This window comes from Rattus norvegicus, chromosome 1 (assembly GCF_036323735.1).
Source record: "Rattus norvegicus strain BN/NHsdMcwi chromosome 1, GRCr8, whole genome shotgun sequence".
Classification (NCBI taxonomy): Eukaryota; Metazoa; Chordata; class Mammalia; order Rodentia; family Muridae; genus Rattus; species Rattus norvegicus.
This window is the reverse complement of record NC_086019.1, coordinates 182,304,228-182,325,565: the sequence shown is the minus strand read 5'-3', so window position 1 is coordinate 182,325,565 and position 21,338 is coordinate 182,304,228. Positions and strand designations below refer to the sequence as shown.

Sequence of the window (21,338 nt, the reverse complement as noted above, 5' to 3'; positions counted from 1 at the left end):
TGTGTGTGTGTAGCATAGTATAGTGTAGTGTAGTATAGCATAGCGTAGCTTAGCACAGTATAGAAGAGAGAGTTCTTTGTTTCAGCCATCCATTGGCACTTTGGGGACATGTTCCCTGTGGGAAGAGGACACTTGTAATCCTCACATACTGGCAGATTCTCCGTGACTCACAAGGTCATTTTTTTACCCAGAGTTCCACAAATCTGAGAGTAGGAAGCAAAGCTCCTAAGTAAGCATAGCACCAAATATGGCAGACGCCGCCTTAGCAGGTATGCTGTGGGAGCTGCAGGGCCCTTAGCGCCATTTAAATCATGCTTGGCTAGTCTCCTGAGAGTTTGCATTTTTTACCAGGTGCCAGGACCCAAGGATGCCCTCCAAATGTCCTTGCTTCTGTCTGTCATTTGTTCGTTCATTCATTCATTCATTCATTCATTCATTCATTCATTCATCTATTCATTGATTTGGTCTTCAAGTAGAGGGCCTTCTAGGGGCAAGACAGTGCTTTCGACTCAGAGACTCGACTTTGAGCTGAGCCTGGTGGTGCAGGTCTGTCATCCCAGTTACTGAGGAGGTTGAAGCAAGAGGACTTTGAGTTTGAGGCCACTCTGCTGATGGCAGAGCATTTGACTGCTTGCTTGAGGCCCTGGGTTCAGTCCCAGTTCTGAAAAAGAAAAAGGTAGCACCCATGTCACCTGTCACCTTCAATTGCCTGCCCTAGTAACAGCCTGTGCTGCAGTCAACCCCAAGAAATTCTAGGTGGTTCTCGACAGTCACCCCGATGCATGCAAATGCCAGCTAAGCAGCCCCCATGCTGACCACTGACCTAAGTGGCCTTCGGATGGTGGGACTAAGTCAGAGGAGCACCTGACACTCACACTCCACAAGGACCAGCTGCCCAAGGCTCAGAAAGGTGCAGCCGGCAGCCTTTGTAACACATGGGAGCCAAGATTGTCTTGACATCGAGTCTTGGGAGAGTCATCATCTCTCTGAGCCTCAGTTTCCCCATTAAAGAGCCAGGGCCCTGAAGCCTTCTGTGTCTCCCTGCACAGGTGAGTGAGAGGCCAGGTGGAGATGGAGTTTTGAAATGAACACAACCCTATATGAAAGCAGGGGAGGGACTCTAGGGATGAGGACTCCACTGGAAGTGTTTAGTTAAGGATGGGAAAGTTCCCTGAAGTGGCTGAAAAGTGTGTATACAGCATGGTAGGATGGGGAGGAACATGCAGCCATTTGTGTGGCATTTTAGTGTTTACAGGGCCATTGCAAATCCACAGCCATTTTCATGGGGGAAGGCAGGTCTTAGGGAATGTGATAGGATGTCAGGTCCATCCCCAGCTTAGTAGCAAGTGGCAAGATCCTTTCCCTCCCTGTGGTGGTGAATCCTTTCTTTTTCTATTTAGCGTGTGTGTGTGTGTGTGTGTGTGTGTGTGTGTGTGTGTGTGTGTGTGTACGTTGTGTGTGTATACGTATACATGAACGTGTGAGCCATAGCATGTATGGAGGTTAGAGATCATGCTTCAAGAGTCAGTCTCTCTTACTATGAGTTATGGGGATTGAACTCAAGTCCTCAGGCTTGCACTGCAAGCTTTTACCCGCTGACCCAGCCCATGATGGTGAATCTTCACCCTTAGGCTGTCTCCTACGCTGAATCTAAATCCAGTCAGGTTGAGTCAGTCTCTTGTTGTGTAACCCAGGCAGGTCTCATGCTTGCAGCAATCCTCCTGCTTCAGCCTTTTAACTGCTGGCCTTACATGTATACACTGCTAGACTTCTCTTTCAGCACTTCTAGCAGACAAGCCCAAAGAGAGCTCACTGTCGCTCACAGTGACACAGGTGTCCATGGTTTGTGGTGTCAGATACCCTCCCTCTGAGGTGAGCAGAATTGACGTCTTCCTGGGGTGGCCTGGCTGGTGGGTAACAGCGCCCATCTGAAACCAGGCCAGGCTTCAGTTCCCATCCCGCACAGGTTCCTGACCCCTACAGTTGTTGAATATTCAATAGGCTCCATATTCAAAGACCTTTGTTCCTGGTTAATAACAGTTCTTTGTTGCCGCCTAGAGGGAGGAGTGGCCCCAAGGCTGCACCCGTGCCCCACTGCCTTCTAGAATGAACCTAATAGCTCGAGGCAGCTCTGCCTGTCACTAGAGTGGCTCACATCCGCAGGGTCTGCTGGTATGAATGTGGCATGACTTGCTCATGGAGGTTGGCAGAGCTCGGGCGCGTGCCTCTGCGTCATCCACAGTGAGACAACTGCTGTCTTGTGTCTGAGCCTGCCTGTCAGGGAGGGGCAGAGGTTAGGTAATCTGCACATTCCAGAGAGACCTCGAATGCAGGTCCCTTGTCCCCCTCCCCCAGCCCTCCCACACTTCCTGGAACATTAAAGGAGCACTGAGTGTCTGCCATATCACTCAGATCTTGCACCCTTGTGCACCTGTGAGGCTGTGGCCATACCCTTGGTACTCAGGCTTGTCCTTAGGGTCTCACCGGGTAGCCCAGGATGGTTTCGAATTCAGAATCCTCCATCTGAGTTAGTCTCCTGAGTTAGGATCACAGCATGAGTTACAGCGCCCTACTCAGGGTGACCAGTTACAGTGTGGTCAGTTGTTTGGTCCCATCTGCAGGTCACATAAGCCTGTAAGATCTCTCTGGCTGTAGCCCAGCCACACAGGTGTCTTGTTTTTCCCACATCCTACATACAATGCCCACATGGTTATTCTCTGTGGCTGGAAACAAAGGCAGGGGCTTGTTCTTGTCGGTGGGTTCTCCCGACAGGCTATCGTTTGAATTACATTTGTTTATTTGTTGGTAGTGTGTGCATGGATGTGCATGTATGCACACAGGCTGTGGTGCATGTTGGAGGTCAGCTTGCGGGAGTTGGTTCTCTGCCCCGACCATGTGGGTTCCAGAAATCGAACTCAGACCCTTACTCTCAGTGGCAAATGCCTTTACCCTACTAGCCATCTTGCTGGCCCTGGCTGGTTCTTACAAGACTGGCTCCCAAATGCCCAGAAATGGTTTCTGGGCTCTTTTATAACTTGGTGCTGGCAGAGTATTTTTCTTTTGTGCCCTTTGCAAGTCACAGCTCGGGCTTAGAGGGAAGGGGTACAGAAGGGTTGGATGACTTCAAAATCTACCCACCAAGTGGACTTCGAGGCTCCTGTCTGTCCACCCTTTGCAATCAGAAGTCTGCATCCTCTACAAATGTGCCTGTGCCCTGCTGCCCCAGGATCTTTCCACTTCCTGCTCCCTCGGCTCTGCCCCACATAACCTCGGGTCTGTCCATTCTTTTTACGGAGCTTCAGCTAAGGGAAAGAACTGACCCTTAACCAAAGTCAGCGCCCTCCCCCGTTCACCTCTGTCCCTTACCCTTCAGCCCCACCCCCGCATCCCCCTCCGTGCCTTTGTGTTTTCTTATATTTTTGGTTGTGAGCCTAGCCTTTAACGGCTGAGCCATCTCTCCAGCCCCTTTGTGTTTTCTTTACATTGTACCTACCACTTAATTATTGTCTGGTTGTCTTTTTTCCCACCTCAGAATCTAAGTGGTTTAAGAGCAGGTCACTTTCCCAGATTCCCATGGTATCCCTAGCTCCAGAAAGGACATGTGGTAGACCTGTTTGTTGAATTACTATTCTAGGGGTCAGGAGATGGAAGCTCTGGGAAGTTAAGTAACTTCCCCACCCCCCAAACACAGCGGGGGCGGGGGAAGGGACTGGGTCAGGATTTGAACTTTAGCCATTTAGCACCCAACAGGAAGGAGTTAGAATGCGCACGGAGGTAATCACTTAGGCAATGGAGGCTCTTACACAAAATCATCTCCCCAACTTACTGGAGACAGAGCACACATTACTAGCTTCATTCAGCAAATGGACTGTTCATTTAGCTAATGGCTGCAGGTATCCCATAACCTTCGTTTCCTGCAGATACATCCGTAGGAAATGAACTCATGTAGAGATGATGTCACTGTCCTGTGCATCATTGTGGCCAACTACACATAGCCAGGGCTGGGGAGATGGCTTAGCGGGCAAAGTACTGAGGATCCCCAAGTACAGCCCACATCAGTGCTCAAGAGGTGGAGAGATCCCTTCTCTTGGAGCAAGCTGGTCAGCTAGAATGTCTGGATGGGTGAACTCTGGGTTCAAGTGAGAGACCCTGCCTCAGTATGTAAGGTAGAGTGTGGCCAAGGGAGATACCTGGCATGGCCCTCACCCACACATGTACATATGTGTGTATTTGCACACATACATAGGAGAGCACTCATACACCTGCAGACAAAGCAGAATGGCTTTATAATTCCAACCACTCAGGAGACGGAGGCGGGAGATTTTAAATTTAAGGCCAGCCTGGGAAACTAAAAATTTTCTAAATAAATAAAGGGCTGGCTATGTAGCTCTGTGCTGGAACACTTGCCTAGCCTGTGAGAGGTCCTGGATTGGATGCCCAGCACAGCAAAAGAGAAAGGAGAATCCAGCCACTCTGTCACTGCTGAGGGGTGACAGTCTGCAAGGCTTGTTCATAGTCTGAGGTTCAATGGCTTCCAACTGGAGTGAGTTCTGCTTTTCTTCTTTCACTCAGAGAACCTGTCCCTGGGTCCTAGCTGCTTCTCTCCACCCGTGAACTTCCTTCAAGAGCTGCCAAGCTACCGGTCAGTGGCACGTAGGAGGACAAACATCCTCTCTCGGGACAAGCAGAGTGGCACCCTGCTGAAGCCAACGGGCTCTTTCAGTTCCCAGCTAGATGGAGGGATCACAGAAAACCTCAACAGCCAATCCATCCGCAAGTACGCGCTGAACATCTCTGAGAAGCGGAGACTAAGGTTCGTTCAGTAGAGGCCTGGAAGTGGTCGTGTTATGATCTGGGAGGGAGGGAGGGAGGGAGGGAGGGAGGGAGGGAGGGAGGGAGGGAGGGAGAGAGAGAGAGAAAGAGAGAAAGAGAGAGAGAGAGAGAGGAAAGAGACAGGAGAGAGAGAGAGACAGGAGAGAGAGTGGGAGAGAGAGTGTGTCTCTATGTGTGTGTCTCTGTGTGTGTGTGGTGTGTGTGTGTGTCTATGTGTGTGTCTGTGTGTGTGGTGTGTGTGGGTGTGGTGTGTGGTGTGTGTGTGTCTGTGGTGTGGTGTGGTGTGGTGTGTGTCTGTGTGTCTGTGTGTGTGTGTGTCTGTGGTGTTTTGTGTGTGTATGTGTCTGTGGTGTGGTGTTTGAGTGTGTGTCTGTGTGTATGTGTCTGTGGTGTGGTGTGTGTGAGTGTGTGTCTGTGGTGTGGTGTGTGTGTGTGTGTGGTGTGGTGTGGTGTGGTGTGTGTCTGTGTGTCTGTGTGTGTGTGTGTCTGTGGTGTTTTGTGTGTGTATGTGTCTGTGGTGTGGTGTGTGAGTGTGTGTCTGTGTGTATGTGTCTGTGGTGTGGTGTGTGAGTGTGTGTCTGTGGTGTGGTGTGTGTGTGTGGTGTGGTGTGTGTCTGTGTGTCTGTGTGTGTGTGTGTCTGTGGTGTTTTGTGTGTGTATGTGTCTGTGGTGTGGTGTGTGAGTGTGTGTCTGTGTGTATGTGTCTGTGGTGTGGTGTGTGTAAGTGTGTGTCTGTGGTGTGGTGTGTGTGTGTGTGTGGTGTGGTGTGGTGTGTGTGTAGTGTGTGTGTGTGTGTGTGTGTGTGTGTGTGTGTGGTGTCTGTAGTGTGATGTGATATTTGTGGCATGTTAGTCATGTGTGGAACCCAGAGTTCATTCTGTAGTGAGCAGTCCTAAGCTGCTGTGACATGGGACCTTCAAGAAGTCATTCACCGGGCTGGAGAGATGGCTCAGCGGTTAAGAGCACCCGACTGCTCTTCCAGAGGTCATGAGTTCAATTCCCAGCAACCACATGGTGGCTCACAACCATCTGTAAAGAGATCTGATGCCCTCTTCTGGTGTATCTGAAGACAGCTACAGTGTACTTATATATAATAAATAAATAAATCTTAAAAAAAAAAAAAAAAGAAGTCATTCACCTCCTGCTTGAAAAAACAGTCCCAGGTTCAGTTCAGTGATGGATGTTGTAGCCATTCAGTGAGCCAGACACACACACACCACACAGAGAGACGAGAGGGAGAGAAGTGTGTGTGTGTGTGTGTGTGTGTGTGTGTGTGTGTGTGTGTGTGTATGAGTGCTTGTGTGCACGCAGGCTCCCTTTTAGGGACTAAAGTAGACATTCAGTTTCTTTGTCGTGTCACCTTATTTGGCGGGGGTGGGGAAGGCTCTCTCACTGAACCTGGAATGTAGCAGTTGGTTATTCTGGCTGGCCAGCAAGTCCCCAGATCTACCTGTCCCCATCTCCCCCAGCTCTGGGGTCACAGGCAGGTCCTAGGGATCCTAATCAGGTTCTCAGGCTTGCATATCACACACATTACCCATTGAGTTGTCACACCAGGCCTCTTCTCTTTTTTTGTCAAGATGTCTCTCCTGTGTAACCTAGGCTAACTTTGAACTCACCTGTCTCAGCCTCCCAAATGTTAGGATTACAAGTGTGCACATCATATCCATCCATAGTCTCTCTGTCCATCATCATCCATCCATCCACTAGTCATATTCATCCATCCATCCATTCATCTGTCCATCCATCCATCCATATCTATATTTGTATACATCCATCAATTTATCTGTATCTATATTTATCTATCTGACAGTGTGTCCTATCCACCCATTTATCAATATCTGTATCTGTTCACCTGTCAGTCTAAACATGCTCCCTGCGATGGGAAAGCAGTTTACTTTTCATGAATATAGCAGTATATATTTAATGTGCATATTTTTATGAATATTGTTTTCGATTAGTGATGAATATTAAGAATGAATTAAACACCAGTTATTGAACTTAAGACAGTGTGTAGGGGTTGGGGATTTAGCTCAGCGGTAGAGCACTTGCCTAGCAAGTGCAAGGCCCTGGGTTCAGTCCCCAGCTCCGAAAAAAAGAAAAAAAAAAAAAAGACAGTGTGTAGAGCAAAGCAGAAACAGGCTAGGATTATCATACCAGTTGTCTGTGTGTTCTGTGTTCCTGGGACAGAGGGCTACAAAAACGAATACCATATATCCTCAAAGGGCTTATGGCATCAGGCTAGGTGTGGTGATACAGCACTTGGGAGACAGGCAGATGGATGAATCTCTGTGACTTCAAAGTCAACCTACTCAGCAGAGCAAGTTCCAGGTCAGTCAGAACTCCATGGTGAGAGCCTGTCTCAAAAATCAACTAACCAACCAACCAACCAAACAAACAAACAACCAAACAATCAACCAATTAACCAACCAACCAACCAGCCAGCCAAACAACCAACCAAACAACCAAACAACCAACCAAACAAACCAACCAACCAGCCAGCCAACCAACCAACCAAACAACCAAACAACCAACCAAACAAACCAACCAACCAACCAACCAATCAACCAATTAAACACCCAACCAACCAACCAACCAACCAATCAATCAACCAATTAACCAACCAACCAACCAACCAACCAACCAGCCAACCAACCAATCAACCAATTAACCAACCAACCAAACAGCCAGCCAGCCAACCAGCCAGCCAAACGTTTGTAGCGTATTGGGAGAGACAGATGTTAAGGAGGGGAATTTGATTGGCTGGCAGGATGGAACATGGTCAGGCATGGCGCTATAGGGTCATTGTACTGAGCATACAGTACCCATTGGCCATGCTGTGCACTTGTCACCACCAGCTACTTCCAGAAATGTTTTCTCGCCACAGCTGGAAACTACCCATTAAAAAAGCACTCCATGCCTCCTCCCTTCAGCTCCAGGCTGCTGATAACCCCCAGTCTCTGAATTTAACAATTCTAAACATGTGTGAGTCTGGAACGCGACCTTCACGTCTGGCTCTTTTCACCACTTTGTGTAGGCTTTCAAGGGTCACTCACCCTGGAGCGCCTGTCACCGCTGCATCCCTTTTATGGCTGAATAGTATTCCAGAGTTAAGACCAAGGGCTCCCACCCAGAGCGTCGCAGAGCTTAGGTCTGATGCTGCTTTGCTGTTGTTATGCTTGTGACCGGTTTCTGTTTGTTTTGAATGCAGGGACATTCAGGAAACCCAGATGAAGTATTTATCAGAGTGGGACCAGTGGAAACGCTACAGCAGCAAGTCCTGGAAGAGGTTCATTGAGAAAGCTCGAGAGATGACGACTCACCTGGAACTGTGGCGCAAAGACATCCGCAGCATTGAAGGTTAGAGCCCGTCTGCTGCGGGGCTGCCTGCGGCCAAGCAGCTCAGGGATTCGTGCCCACCCACTCGCAGCCTTCCCTCAGGCATCTGGGGCAAGCAGGGGAGGTGTGTGTGTGTGTGTGTGTGTGTGTGTGTGTGTGTGTGTGTGTGTGTGTTACCTGCAAGCAACTTGGGTGTGCACCTGTTGAGCATTTCCTTCCACGATAGATGTTGTGTTAGTGACTGTTCTCGTTGCTGTAATAACAAAACGCCTGACAGAAACAAATGGAGGAAGGAAGTTTCATTCTGGCTCAGTTTTAGAATACAGTGGGCCCACAGCAGGGCAAGGCATGGTGGCGGGAGTTTGAGGTCACGCAGCATCTGTAGTCAGGACACAGAAGCGATGAATGCGGGCTCTCAGCTCTCCGTCTCCTTTTCATTCAGTCTGCCTCTGTAGCCCAAGGGGTGGTGCTCCCACATTCAGAAGGGCCTTCCCACCTTAGCCAAACTTCTCTGTAAATTCCCTCACAGACATGTCCAGAGGTGCCTCCTGGGTGAGATCTCGATCCAGTCAAGCCTAATGGTCTCAAGTATGCGTTTTAACCCACTTACCCGTAATAGGGCCTGCGCACTTGTCATCTAGAAAGGTCACACATCAGGGCTGGGGACAGCCATGCCTCTTCCATCCCTTATTTTCTACCATAAAACAGAACGATTTGTAACCAGTGCCTTACAGCTGCTAAAGTAGAAGTTTTCCTCAGCAAAGTCTGTGAAGAATGCGGCAGGGTGTGTGTTAGAAGGAACATCTTCCTTATTGCCTACTCTAAAAATATAGTGCCAGGCGTGGTGGGCATGACTTTAGTCGAGGCCGGGGCAGCTGGAACTCTGAGTTTCTGGCCAGCCAGGGCAATACAGCTCAGTTGTTAGGACTACAGAACTGCTCCTGAGGAGGACCAAAGTTCTGTTTCCAGCACCCACACTGTGCAGCTCACAGTGACCTATAACTCTGGCTCCAGGGACTCCAACACCCTCTTTTGGCCTCCACAGTCATCTGCACATCCCCCCTCACACATACACATAATTAAAATAAAATCTTTGAGTATGTTGTTGACAGTTTTCTAAAAAAAAAAAAAATTATGTATGAGTATGCTGTTGCTGTCTTCTGACACACCAGAAGAGGGCACCACAACCCATTACAGATGGTTGTGAGCCACCATGTGGTCATCTCTCCAGCCCTACTGTTGACAGTTTATTTTTCTTTGTAAATTGCTGTTTTATGTGGAAACTGTAAACATATATCCCAGGGGTCTTCTAGGCTCATCTAGAACTTCTATTCTATATTCTCTCTCTCTCTCTCTCTCTCTCTCTCTCTCTCTCTCTCTCTCTCTCTCCCCCCCCCCCCCTCTCTCTCTCTCCCCCCTGAGATGGGAGTTTAGTGTGGTCTTGAGCAAAATACAAGCAAATCTTTACTGAGCACTGGCAAAGAACCGAGTGTCACCTTTGGCTCCTCACTTATGTTACCTCTGTTAGTCCTCCTAAGATATCCCCACCCTTTTGTTTCTCTCTGGGTATACCAAGCTGGCCTTGAACTCACAGAGACCTGCTAGTCCTTATAAGACCTCATCCATACCCCCTTTGCCTCTCTCTCTGTGTAGATCAGGCTGGCGTTGAACTCAGAGATCTGCCTACCAGTGCTTGGATTAAAAGTGTGTGCCACCACGCCTAGCCTCACAAAACCCTTTCATGTAGACACGTCACCGTTTCCCCGCCATATCGAGGTTAAGACACTTGTCCAAGTGCACTCAGCTAGGATAAGGCAGGGCTGGGCTTTGAATTCAGACAGTCAGGCTTCACAGGCCAAGTGTGTATTGAATGTGAAATGTGCCCACAGACTCCTGTCTGAACACTTGGTCTCCACCTGCCCTCAAAGTGGTGTCTAACTGGAGGAAATGGATCACGGTGGAGGTGGGGGAGGGGGAGGGAGCTTGAGATGTCTTAGCCAAGTCCCACTTCCTGTGTCTCCTCTGCTTGCTGACCATGGACACAGGTGACCAGACCCCTTAGCACTCCTGCTGCCGTGCCTTCTGCTCATGATGACTAGTGTCCCCTCGAACTGTGAGCTCCAAATGCCTTCCTCCTTGAGTTGCTTGCCAGGTACCAGACCGCAGTAACAAGGAGAGTGATCAGTGTGCTGTGCCCAGCTTCCTCTCTGGTTGGGTGGGACGCTCCTGGAGACTTCTGTCTGACTGTCGCATGCCTAGAGGCTTTCTTCTCCCTGGCAACAGGGGCTTTGCTTATCTTATTTGTTCTACTGGGATTTCTTGGCTGACTGGATGCCCCTGTGGCAGAAGGAGACAAGGCAAATCAAAACCTTTATCTCTCGTGACATGGCCGAGTGTTTGACAAGAGCATGGTGTTGGTGCCAGCACATGGTTTGTTTGTTTGTTTGGTTTTTAAAGATTTATTTATTTTGTCTATGTGAGTACACTGCCACTGTCTTTAGACACACCTGAATAGGGCATTGGATCCCATTACAGATGGTTGTGAGCCACCAGGTGGTTGCTGGGATTTGAACTCATGAGACCTTTGGAAGAGCAGTGAGTGCTCTTAACCACTGAGCCATCTCTTCTTGATTCTCCAGGAACAATGATCTCGCTCTGCAGAGCATCCTCAGGGATTCAGTCCTTCTCTGTTAGGAGCTGCTCTTCTGTTCCAGTTCCTTACCCTAAAGTCACCACCATGGTCCCGAGAGGGGCAGAGAAGGCATTGAGAGTCCTAGTCCTCATTTCTTAGCAAGTGTGAGCTAGACAGAGCTTCTGCCTTTTAAAATGTACAGAAACCAGCAAGTGTCCCAGTAAGTGAATTGCTGTGGACCCTGAAATGGAGAATGAAGAAATGCAGGACCACAATCTCTTCAGCGTTACCCTGGACGTCTTCGCTAACTACACTTCAGGGATGAGGGAGAAAGGGAAAGAATGATGTAATATCATTTGTCCAGATTATATATGCATAGGAAATAAAAAGACAAGTTATTAGAATCAGTATGTGAGTTCAAGAAGGTTAGTTGTTGATTTGACGAGGTCGGTATAATATTGGTTATATCCTCCACCTTTAGGGGGTGCTGGGGATTGAACCCAGGGCTTCGCACATGTAAAGTAAGTGCTCTACCTCTGAGCTCCAGTCCCAGATGTAAGTGTATGTCTTCATGTTAGCAACACTTAGAAAAGTAAGGGTTTTTAAAAAATATTTAAAAATTTTAATTATATGTGTGTGCGCATAGGTGCTGGTGCCTGAGGGGGAAGTTGATACCCTGGAGCTGTAGTAACAGGCAGTTGTGAACTGAATAATGCAGGTCCTCTTACTTCAGTCCTCAGCGTGTGGTTGGTCACTGACAGCCATGTTGCTTCTTTTCCAGGGAAGTTTGGCACGGGGATCCAGTCCTACTTCTCGTTCCTGCGGTTCCTGGTGGTGCTGAACCTGGTGATATTCCTGATCATCTTCATGCTGGTTTTGCTCCCTATCATTCTCACCAAGTACAAGATTACCAACAGCACTTTCGTGCTCATCCCGTTCAAAGACATGGGTGAGTCCAAGGGCTGTCCCAGTTGCAGCGCTCCCTTTCCTGTGCATCTTGGGTCTGAGCCTTAGGCGACTGTCAGGAGGGATGGGTCCGGTTATACTGCAGAAACAAATGATCCCACTAGCCTCAGTGGCTGTAAACATTGACTTCCCACTCACAGTCCAGATCCACCATGGGCTAGGGAATCTTTTCTTAGGAGCCTGAGCTGTGTTACAGTGATACAGGGGAAATGAGCCATGGCAAATGTGTGCTGATTCCTGATGCTACTGTTTGGAGATGACACACACAGTTCTTCTACATCTGATTGGCCAAACCAGGACACCCAGCCCCTCCTGGGTTCATGAGAGCTCGTGGGAGGATCAATGCAGGGTGGGATATTTAGCAAACCTATAGGAATCTACCCCTAATCTAACAAGATACCATTTCAAGATCGTTAGCTATGAAAAGAACATACTTGAAACTAATAGTCCCACTGTGGTCTTGTGCCAGACACTGTGGTAGGTGCTGGACTAGGCTTTTGTATTCTCAACAAAACTCAGTCTCCTGGGGATCCTATTAGCCCAGATAGGGAGGGTTTCCTCTACTTCATAGACATTCGCCACAAACCTCCGATCCCAGGCTCAGTGGAGGAGCCATCTTGGTCTCAGATCTTCTGAAGGTCTTGGGACCTCTTACCCAGAAGAACCCTGGAGAGCCACCTCAGACACCTTATGCATTCCTGCTTCTCTTGTTTCCATCTTAAGTCACTTAACATTCAGGTAACCCAGCACTTGAGACTTCGTGTGAGGACTGATTTCTGCTGCATATGCGTGTGCTCTCCTGTTTCCTCATGACCTTTTTCCTGCTACTGTGTGAAAATCATCATTAGGCTTCCAGGCCAGTTGTGCTGGTCAGTTGTCCTTCCTGGACCTCAGTTTCTTTCTGCGTTGAGCTGGGGTGACCATCTAAATAATAACATGTTTATTCCTCCCTTAAAATACTTTATTGACTACTTGGCTCCTTTAAGGAACAATAAATATTGGAGCTGCTGAGAGGGCTCAGGTTTGGCTCCCAGCTCCGTAGTGGGCAACTTGCAAACGCCTGTAACTCTAGCTGCAGGGATATGATGATCTGTTCCGGCCTCGGTGGGCACTTGCACACATGTGCCCTCCCATACATAAAAACAAGACATATTAAAATATGATATTAAACCCTCACTGCACTGGGGGTACATACCTTATAATCCTGCTTAGGATGCTGAGCCAGGAAGAGACTGAGTTGGGGCTAGTCTGAGCTAGACAGTGAGACCTTGTCTCCAAAACTGAAGTGAGGGCATGGAGAGCTGGCCTGGCAGTTAAGAACATGTATTGCTTTTGCAGAGGATCCAGGTGTGGTTCATAGTTAGTATCCATATCGGGTAGCCCACAACTGCCTCTAACTTCAGTTCCCAGGGATCTGCATGAACAACATGTAGTGCGCGCACACACACACATATATATGTATATATATTTATATATACACATACACACATACATACACATTCATACACACATACATATGCATGTGCACACATATGCACATACACATACATATACACACATGTATACACACATACACATATACATACACACATATACATATACACATACATATATGCAGATATACATACACACATATACACACATACACACATACACATACATACATACCCACACATACACACATACACATACATACATGCCCACACATACACACATAGACACACATACACATACATACACACATATATACACATATACATATATACACACATTCACACATAGACACACATACACATACATACACACATATACATATATACATACACACATACACACATAGACACACATACACATACATACACACATATACATACATACACACATACACACATAGACACACATACACATACATACATACACATACAGACATACATACACACAGTCAAATAAATAATTAAATAAATACACAATAAATAAATCACACAATAAGTAAGTAAATGGATGAAACAAACACCCACTAAACACCCAAATATAGGGATAGTTCTACACTGTTTAGTAAAGGAATGTGCTAAAGGAAAGTGGAAAGGAAAAAGGAAATGCTAATGATGGAAGAGGAAGGGGGACGTATTAGACACAGGAAATGACAGACAGAGCATGTACAAGCAGGCGTTTCTGAATATGTAGCCACATCTTACGTTCACAGACTGCAGCAGGGGAGTTGCTGACGTGGTGAACCTGTAACACCTACCTTTGTTTTGTTGCTTGCAGATATGCAGTGCACGCTGTATCCAATCAGTAGCTCTGGGCTCATTTACTTCTACAGTTACATCATAGACCTGCTGTCTGGCACGGTGAGTATTTAACTCAACCCCTTGTGACCTGTACACTGACAGCGCTGTGATTTAGACTTTGAAGTCCTCCATGGGGCTCTGCGGTGCAGGTGCAGAGACAGAAGGATTGTCGGGCCAGCCTAGGCTACACAGTGAGAGCCAGTGTTAGCGTTGACAGTGAGTGGAGGAAAAGGGCTGCATGTCCCCAGCAAGTCCTGTGCTTGCCTAGACCTCCCACTAGAGTTCAGGAAAACCTCTGGCTACCCTTCCTGCTTTCTGCTACCTTCCTATTGGCCTGAATGATAATGCCTTGCAGTTGGCATCTCTGCTCTGAAACCCCAAAGCCAGATTGGGGTGTGTTTGGGATTGTCTGATGGACACTCATCTGTGAACTCTATGGGGAACATCTCAATTCTGCAAAGGTCTGAAATCTCAGATGCTTCTGGTCCCAGGCACTTCAGAGAGAAAGCTTTCAGCTTACAGATTAAACCATCTTTCTGGAAGCTGCTAGTGTTACAGTGCCACATCACGGACTTGCTGCTTTTCTGAATAGGCAGGTAAAAAGCCTGGAATTTGTCCATTGCATTTAATCTTGCAGAAAGGCAGGAGGTGCTTTTATACCTCCAAAGTCAGTGTTTTCTTCAAAACAACCTGGGTGTTGGATGTACACTCAAATGCCAGACAGGTACTTGAGAAAATGGAAGCTGTCAAATGAGAACAACTCAGCAGCTTGCCTGAAGGCATTGCTACTGAGAGCAAAATTTGACTTAATCATGGTGGTGCACCATGGTCCTAGCACAAGAGGCAGAGGCAAGTGGATTTTCTGTGAGTTCCAGGCCAGCTTGGTTTCTAGTCAGGCACACAGACACCCTGCCTCATTAAAAAAATTTGTGTAACCAAGCCTCAGAGCTGCTGCCTTCTCTATTCCTCTCCTCCTCCTCCCTCCTGCTTCTCCCTCCTTTTCCTCCTCCACTTTGGTTTTTCAAGACAAGAGCTCACTAAGTAGTCCCATTTCTTTCATTGCATCCCCCAGGCAACATGCGCTAGTGTGTTTTGCAGAACAGAGTAGTGGCGCACGATCATAGCTATGCAACACAGGAAGCTTGCTTCAGCAGTCCTGTCCAAAAGAACTTTCTATAGTGTTCTTCTAGAGCAGCCTGGGTCTGTTGGGCCCACAAGAGAGCCACTGGCTCTTGAGCTCTTGAGGTGTGTCATCTGTGACTGAGGAACGGGTTTTATTGCATGCTGTGGCTGTCATGTTGCACTGAAATGGGCCCAACAGGAGGAACGAGAGCCAAGAGGAAGGACAGCAATCTTGACTTGTAGAAACAGGCTCCTTTTGAAGTCAGGGAACTTCCTTTCTAGGCTCTCTTGCCCTTGGACCCTGTTTCTTAGTTAGGGTTTTATTGCTTTGAACAGACACCATAACCACAGTAACTCTTACAAAGGAAAGCATTGTATTGGGGCTGGCTTACAGGTTCTGAGGTTCAGTCCATTATTTTTATGGTGGGAAGCATGGTGGCTGAGATTTCTACATCTGGATATACAGGCAGCAGGAAGAGGAGAGGGAGGAAGGAGAGAGAGACTAGGACTGGTTCGAGCATCTGAAACCTCAAAGCTCACACTCCCAATGACATACCTCTTCCAACAAGGCCACACCTCCTAGTAGTACCACTCCTTAGGTCTGTGGGGGCCATTTTCAAAGATTTATTTATTTATTATATATAAGTACACTGTAGCTGTCTTCAGATACACCAGAAGAGGGCATCAGATCTCTTTACAGGTGGTTGTGAGCCACCATGTAGTTGCTGGGAATTGAACTCATGACCTCTGGAAGAGCAGTTGGGTGCTCTTAACTGCTGAGCCATCTCTCCAGCCCCCATGTGGGGGCCATTTTCATTCAAACCAACACACCCTATGATGACCCTTTATTGTGAGGGAAAGGTTGGGGAGAGCTGAGATAACCTGGGGCCATGTGGAAAAGGAACCTAAGAGAGAACAGGGTTTATGATGTCTGTGCCCCACCTTTGAGACCCATCTTTCTCTACATTTGCTTCTGTTTAAACATTTCCTTACTCTGGTAGTGTGAGAATATGTGGTTGTTATGAGAAAAATATAGGACTTTGTCATCTGTCTGTTTATTTTTAAACAGAGTCTTGCTGTTTGGCTCAGACTGGTCTTAAACTTCTCAGCGTTTTTGTGTTTCCTTGATCCACTTTAAGCTGATGTTTATGTGATTTGGCTCTCTGCGGCGTGTCTCAGTATCTATTGTGTGTTTGGAACACGTTTCCTCCTCTACTAAAAACCTGCTGGCTAGAGATGCATAGGTGTTTTGTTTGAGTTTTCTGCTATGTGTATCTGGTTTTGTTGTTTTGTTTTAGACAGGGTCTCACTGTGTAGACAAGGCTGGCCCTGAACTCACAGAAATCCACTTGCCTCCTTCCTGAGTTCTGGGATTAAAGGTGTGGCCACCATACCCAGCTTCTGAGCCTGTTTTATGCTTGACTGGATGATCTTGATTTTGCTTTGCAGTGAGGCCCTGGAGACGAGACTTCCAACTTTACTCCTCTTTTTCAAGGTTGCTTTGGCCACCGACTCCCTTGCAGCTACATCTAAACTTTAAGACCAGACTGTTGTTTCTGATGATGTCAGCTGGGGTTCTGATTGGGATTGTGCTAGTTCTGTAGACCCATTTGTGGAGTATTGATGTGGAAGTGCTAGACCAAAAGCAGGGGATGCCTCTCTATTTTTTTATTGGTTCTTTTGTTTGTTTTGTTATTTTGAGATAATGTCTCATGTAGCCCAGGCTGGCATCAACTAATTATGTGTCTCAAAGGATGATTTTGACCTTTTGATCCATCGGCTTCTACCTCCAGAGTGCTATGATTACAGACATGTGTTCCCATCCCTGGTTTAAGCTGGAATCAAATTCATGACCTTGTGCATAGTAGGCCTGTAACACTCTATCCACTGAACTACAGCCCCATGTTTATTTCAACTGTGGTTCATAGTTTTTAGGATACACTATTTATACTTGTGTTAAATTTATTTTTTTTTCTTTTCTTTTTTTCCGGATCTGGGGACCAAACCCAGGGCCTTGCGCTTGCTAGGCAAGCGCTCTACCACTGAGCTAAATCCCCAACCCCGTTAAATTTATTTTTAACTGTTCTTTTTGATGCTATGGCCTAGACTTTTTACTTTAGTTAAATATGATTTACCAGCTAATTTTTTTGAAGTATTTAATTTTTGTTATATGTATATGGATGTGTCTGTGTTGTCATGTGCGCGTGAGGCAGCTACCTTTGGAGGCCAGCAGAGGGCATCAGGCCTCCTGGAGCTGGAGTTACAGAAGGTTAGGAACCCTCTGCTGTGGGTGCTGGAAATCAGACTTGGGTCCTTGCAAGAGTCTACATCTCTCCAGCACTTATCAGTTATTTCTGATGCTCAGGTTTTAGCAGTATCTCATCCCCCAAACACCAGCTGAGCATCCCATATACCGTGGGTCTCTTTCTGGTGTGGAAAGATTCCAGGATGAACAAGAACACTTTTGTGTGCTTTCCTTCGGACTGGGATGCCTCCTTCGGTTGCCTGCCTGAGCTGACCCACCTGACCCCATGCTCTTGCTTTGTTCAGGGATTCTTGGAGGAAACCAGCCTTTTCTATGGACACTACACCATTGATGGTGTAAAATTCCAGAACTTCACGTATGATCTGCCCTTGGCTTACTTGATAAGCACAATCGCCTACCTGGCTCTGAGCCTCCTTTGGATAGTGAAAAGGTGAGTGTACCTTTGCTGCTGCGGCCAGATACCTGACACAGAGCTCAAAGGAGGAAAGATGTAAATGCTAATTTTAATGTAAACGTATATAGTAAATTAATATGGTGGCTGCTTTTCTTTAACCTAACTAGTTCCTCAATAGTGACACAGAGACCAAGCTTTACCTCAGTACCTGGGCAGTCAGTGGATCCATCTTAATCCCCTAGGCTAATCTCCTCCCAGCCAAAATATAGCATGTGTATGTAGGCTCCAGCCGAGCTCTCATGAACTCCTTTCGTCCTTCCTTGTGGCTCATCTCAGTCCTCTCCCTCTCTCTCTCCTTCCCGTGGCTGGCAGAAGTCCTACCCTATTCTCTTTTTTGCACAGCCATTGGCTGGTCAGCTTTTATTGACTAGGCAAAAAATAAACGGTAAGCATTGTTTACACTGACCTGAGACAGGAGATTTTTGGCTTAAGTATTATAATGCTGTGTCCAGCTTGAAACAAGATATCAGGGTAGAGAAGTCAGCATTTGAATAACACAAGGATAATCGTTACACAATGCATAAAACATTATGCCTACAGAAAGATTTATTTGGGCTTAGGGTTGCAGGGGATTTCAGTTCATCACAGTGGGGAAAACGTGGCTGTAAGAGTGTGAGACAGAAGCTTGCTGTATGGTGGTGGATCAGAACGCAGAGAACACTGTAACCAGGAGGCTAGTTCCACATCCTAAAGGTTCCACAACCCCCACCCACTTGAGCCTGTGGGGCCATCTCAGATTAGTGGAACTCTTTCTGGCTGCAGCCTCTGACTGCTCTGGATTCTGGAAGTCAGGGCCTGAAAGTTGAGCATAGCCCACGGCTTTGGGGGAAGAGATTGAATGTTCTGTAGCCCGGACTTGGAGGAAGTAGAGGTCAGGAGCTGGCATCTGGAGCAGCAGCCTGCAGGTCAGTGTGCTAAATGCCTCTTTCAGATCCCCCTTCCTGACTGGCTTTCTTCTGGTTGGGGAGTGTTCTATTAACTAGGTCTCTATTGGCTTGCAAATGGCAGAAAACCAATGGTTAATTGGACCATTGGGGAATTGAGTGCACAGAGAGTCGAGGAAGGGGAGAGACTACCCTGAGAAGGACACAGCCGTAGCTTAGGAACAGAGTCAAAAGCAAGGGCTTTCTCTGCTCTGAGTGTTTGTGTGATGGCAGGGACCTTGCAGTGGTGGGAGATAAGACATCAGTTTCTATCAGCCTGCAGCTAAGTGTGCTTGGGTCACAGGCACAGAAATCTATCAAAGTGCTGCTGGCCCTATCCACTCATACCTAACCCTGACCTTTCCATTTCGGTCAGGGCCAGGGATGGTGTTGAGCCCCTATTAGTGTATGCCCAGCCCCTGGTAAGGGTTGTGCAGGCTGATCCCCAGATGGTGGCGTTGTTTGGAGGTGAATGTGTCGGGAGGTACTAATCTCATAAATGGAGTTCACAGAGAAGTGGGCTTTTAGGAGCTGGGCCTGGTTGGAGGAAGCAGGTGAAATACTCTGTCTGCATTCCTTCTCTCTTTTCTCTGCTTCCCGGACATCATGTGGTACTTCCCTCTCTCCCTCTCCCCCTGTCTCCCCCCTCTCCCCCTCTCCCCCTTTCCCCCTTTACCTCTCTCCCTAACTCTCTGTCTCTCTCTTTCTACCATGCCCAATTTCCATAACACCCTCCCATCACTTCAGGTCCAGCAGGGGAACCAGCCAACCGTGGATAGAAATGTCTGGAATACTGAAACAAATAAACCGTTCTTGCTTTACACTATCTCAGGTATTTGCCAAACTTGTGACAAGTTTGTCTGTCAGGTCATAGGCCACCAAGGCCTGTCCCTGGTGGCTCTGTCCTGAGAGAGCAATCCCCAAGAGGGATTCTAAATACTGTTCTTAATTGTCTCAGTAAACAAAAGCCAGAACACGATAGAAGCTGTATTTGTGAGTAGCACAAGAGACATTACTGAGTTACAACTTTGGGCTATGCATCGTGCATGCTAATACACACCTGTTAACTACTCAAGAGGCTGAGGCAGGGGGATCACAAACTTGAGAGCCAACTGGGACACCTCAACAAATGTTTCAAAATAAAATTTTCTAAGGGGAGGGGAGCTGGTAGTCTAGCTCAAAGATTGACCCAGCCTGGGAGAGGCTTTGGGTTCAATTTTCAGCATCCTAGCAAAAAAAAAAAAAGTAAGGTAAAATAAACAAATATAAAGAAATTAATTTTGAAAAAGGAAGTTAATGAGTGGAGGTGCTGAAGAGATGGCTCAGTGGTGAATGAACACTGCTGCTCTTCCAGGGGACTGGAGTTGGTTTGATTCTCAGCACCCACATGGTGGCTCGTGAGCATTTACAGCCCCAATCCTGATGCCCTCTTCTGGCCTCCACAGGTCCTAGATGTACACAAGGTAAACATGTAGGCAAAGCACCCATACACATAAAATAAACGTGTCTTTTAAAAAAGAAGTTATTAAATGGATAAAAGACAGTGGTTTTCCTCAGTGAGATACCTGCTCAGCTGCCGTATGGATTCAGAACACACCTGACCGTGTCACCGCGAGCCAGGAATGGACTTAGGTCCGATTCTGTAGACCTTAAATGAGACCAGTTCAGCAGCCCGTAGTTTGCTGCTGTTGTCAGAATGTTGCTTTTATTTCGGGGTCAGGTCGGTGGAAGGGTTCAAGATCAACCTGATTCGGAGCGAGGAGCACTTTCAGAGTTACTGTAATAAGATCTTCGCTGGCTGGGACTTCTGCATCACCAACCGCAGCATGGCCGAGCTGAAACACAGCAGCTTGCGGTATGAGCTCCGAGTGAGTGCTGCTGGGTTGCCCTGGGGAGGCGCCTCACTGGCTGGGTTGGATCTGGGGAGGCTGTTTACAGGTTTCATGGGATTGCAGGGCCCAGGCTGTCTCAACACACTTCCCTGTTGCAGTTTTTAAGAGCTCTTTATAGCAAACAGCTTATTGGGCTGATCACCTTTAACCCAAGCATGGGTGCCAGTGACTTGGGACTGGGAAGGGAGGTGGGACACATATGCAGCCAGAGCAAGATGATTTCTTACCCCCACCCCTACTATCTTACTAATATCCTACCTGGTCATAGCTGCCATAAACATTGTTTGTAGTAGAAACATGAAGAGAATGCTATGATGATAATGGATTAGAGAGAAGTTGAAAGATAACAGGGAAATTTCCACATGAATAGAGAAAGAGAAATGAAGAGCATGTTGGTCAACCCAGAAAAGGGTTGGGGGGGGGGAATATAAAGCTTAATGAAGGTGGGTGGGATTGTATCTGTTTATTATTAATATTACACTAAATATGAATGGATCAAATTTTCCTGTTAAAAGCAGAGACCTCCAGATTAGATTAAAAACAAAGAAACATAGCAAGACACACCCATAATCCTAGCTTCTTGAAAGGTGGAGGCAGAAGCGCTAAACTCTGAATCTGTT

At 47.2% G+C, this 21,338-nt stretch overlaps 1 protein-coding gene across 3 annotated transcripts in view; it reads left to right on the top strand.

Annotated features, from left to right (window-relative positions):
• The window catches only part of Tmc7 (transmembrane channel-like 7), a 52,259-nt gene that overhangs the window by 14,435 nt on the left and 16,486 nt on the right, over window positions 1-21,338 (top strand). For all 3 annotated transcript variants that reach the window (NM_001191950.2, XM_063271314.1, XM_039087754.2), the window contains exons 2-7: window positions 4,573-4,813; window positions 8,045-8,193; window positions 11,586-11,753; window positions 14,039-14,121; window positions 17,734-17,879; window positions 20,547-20,694. In NM_001191950.2, the coding sequence (NP_001178879.1) occupies window positions 4,573-4,813; window positions 8,045-8,193; window positions 11,586-11,753; window positions 14,039-14,121; window positions 17,734-17,879; window positions 20,547-20,694 (935 nt within the window). The remainder of the gene's footprint in view (window positions 1-4,572; window positions 4,814-8,044; window positions 8,194-11,585; window positions 11,754-14,038; window positions 14,122-17,733; window positions 17,880-20,546; window positions 20,695-21,338) is intronic.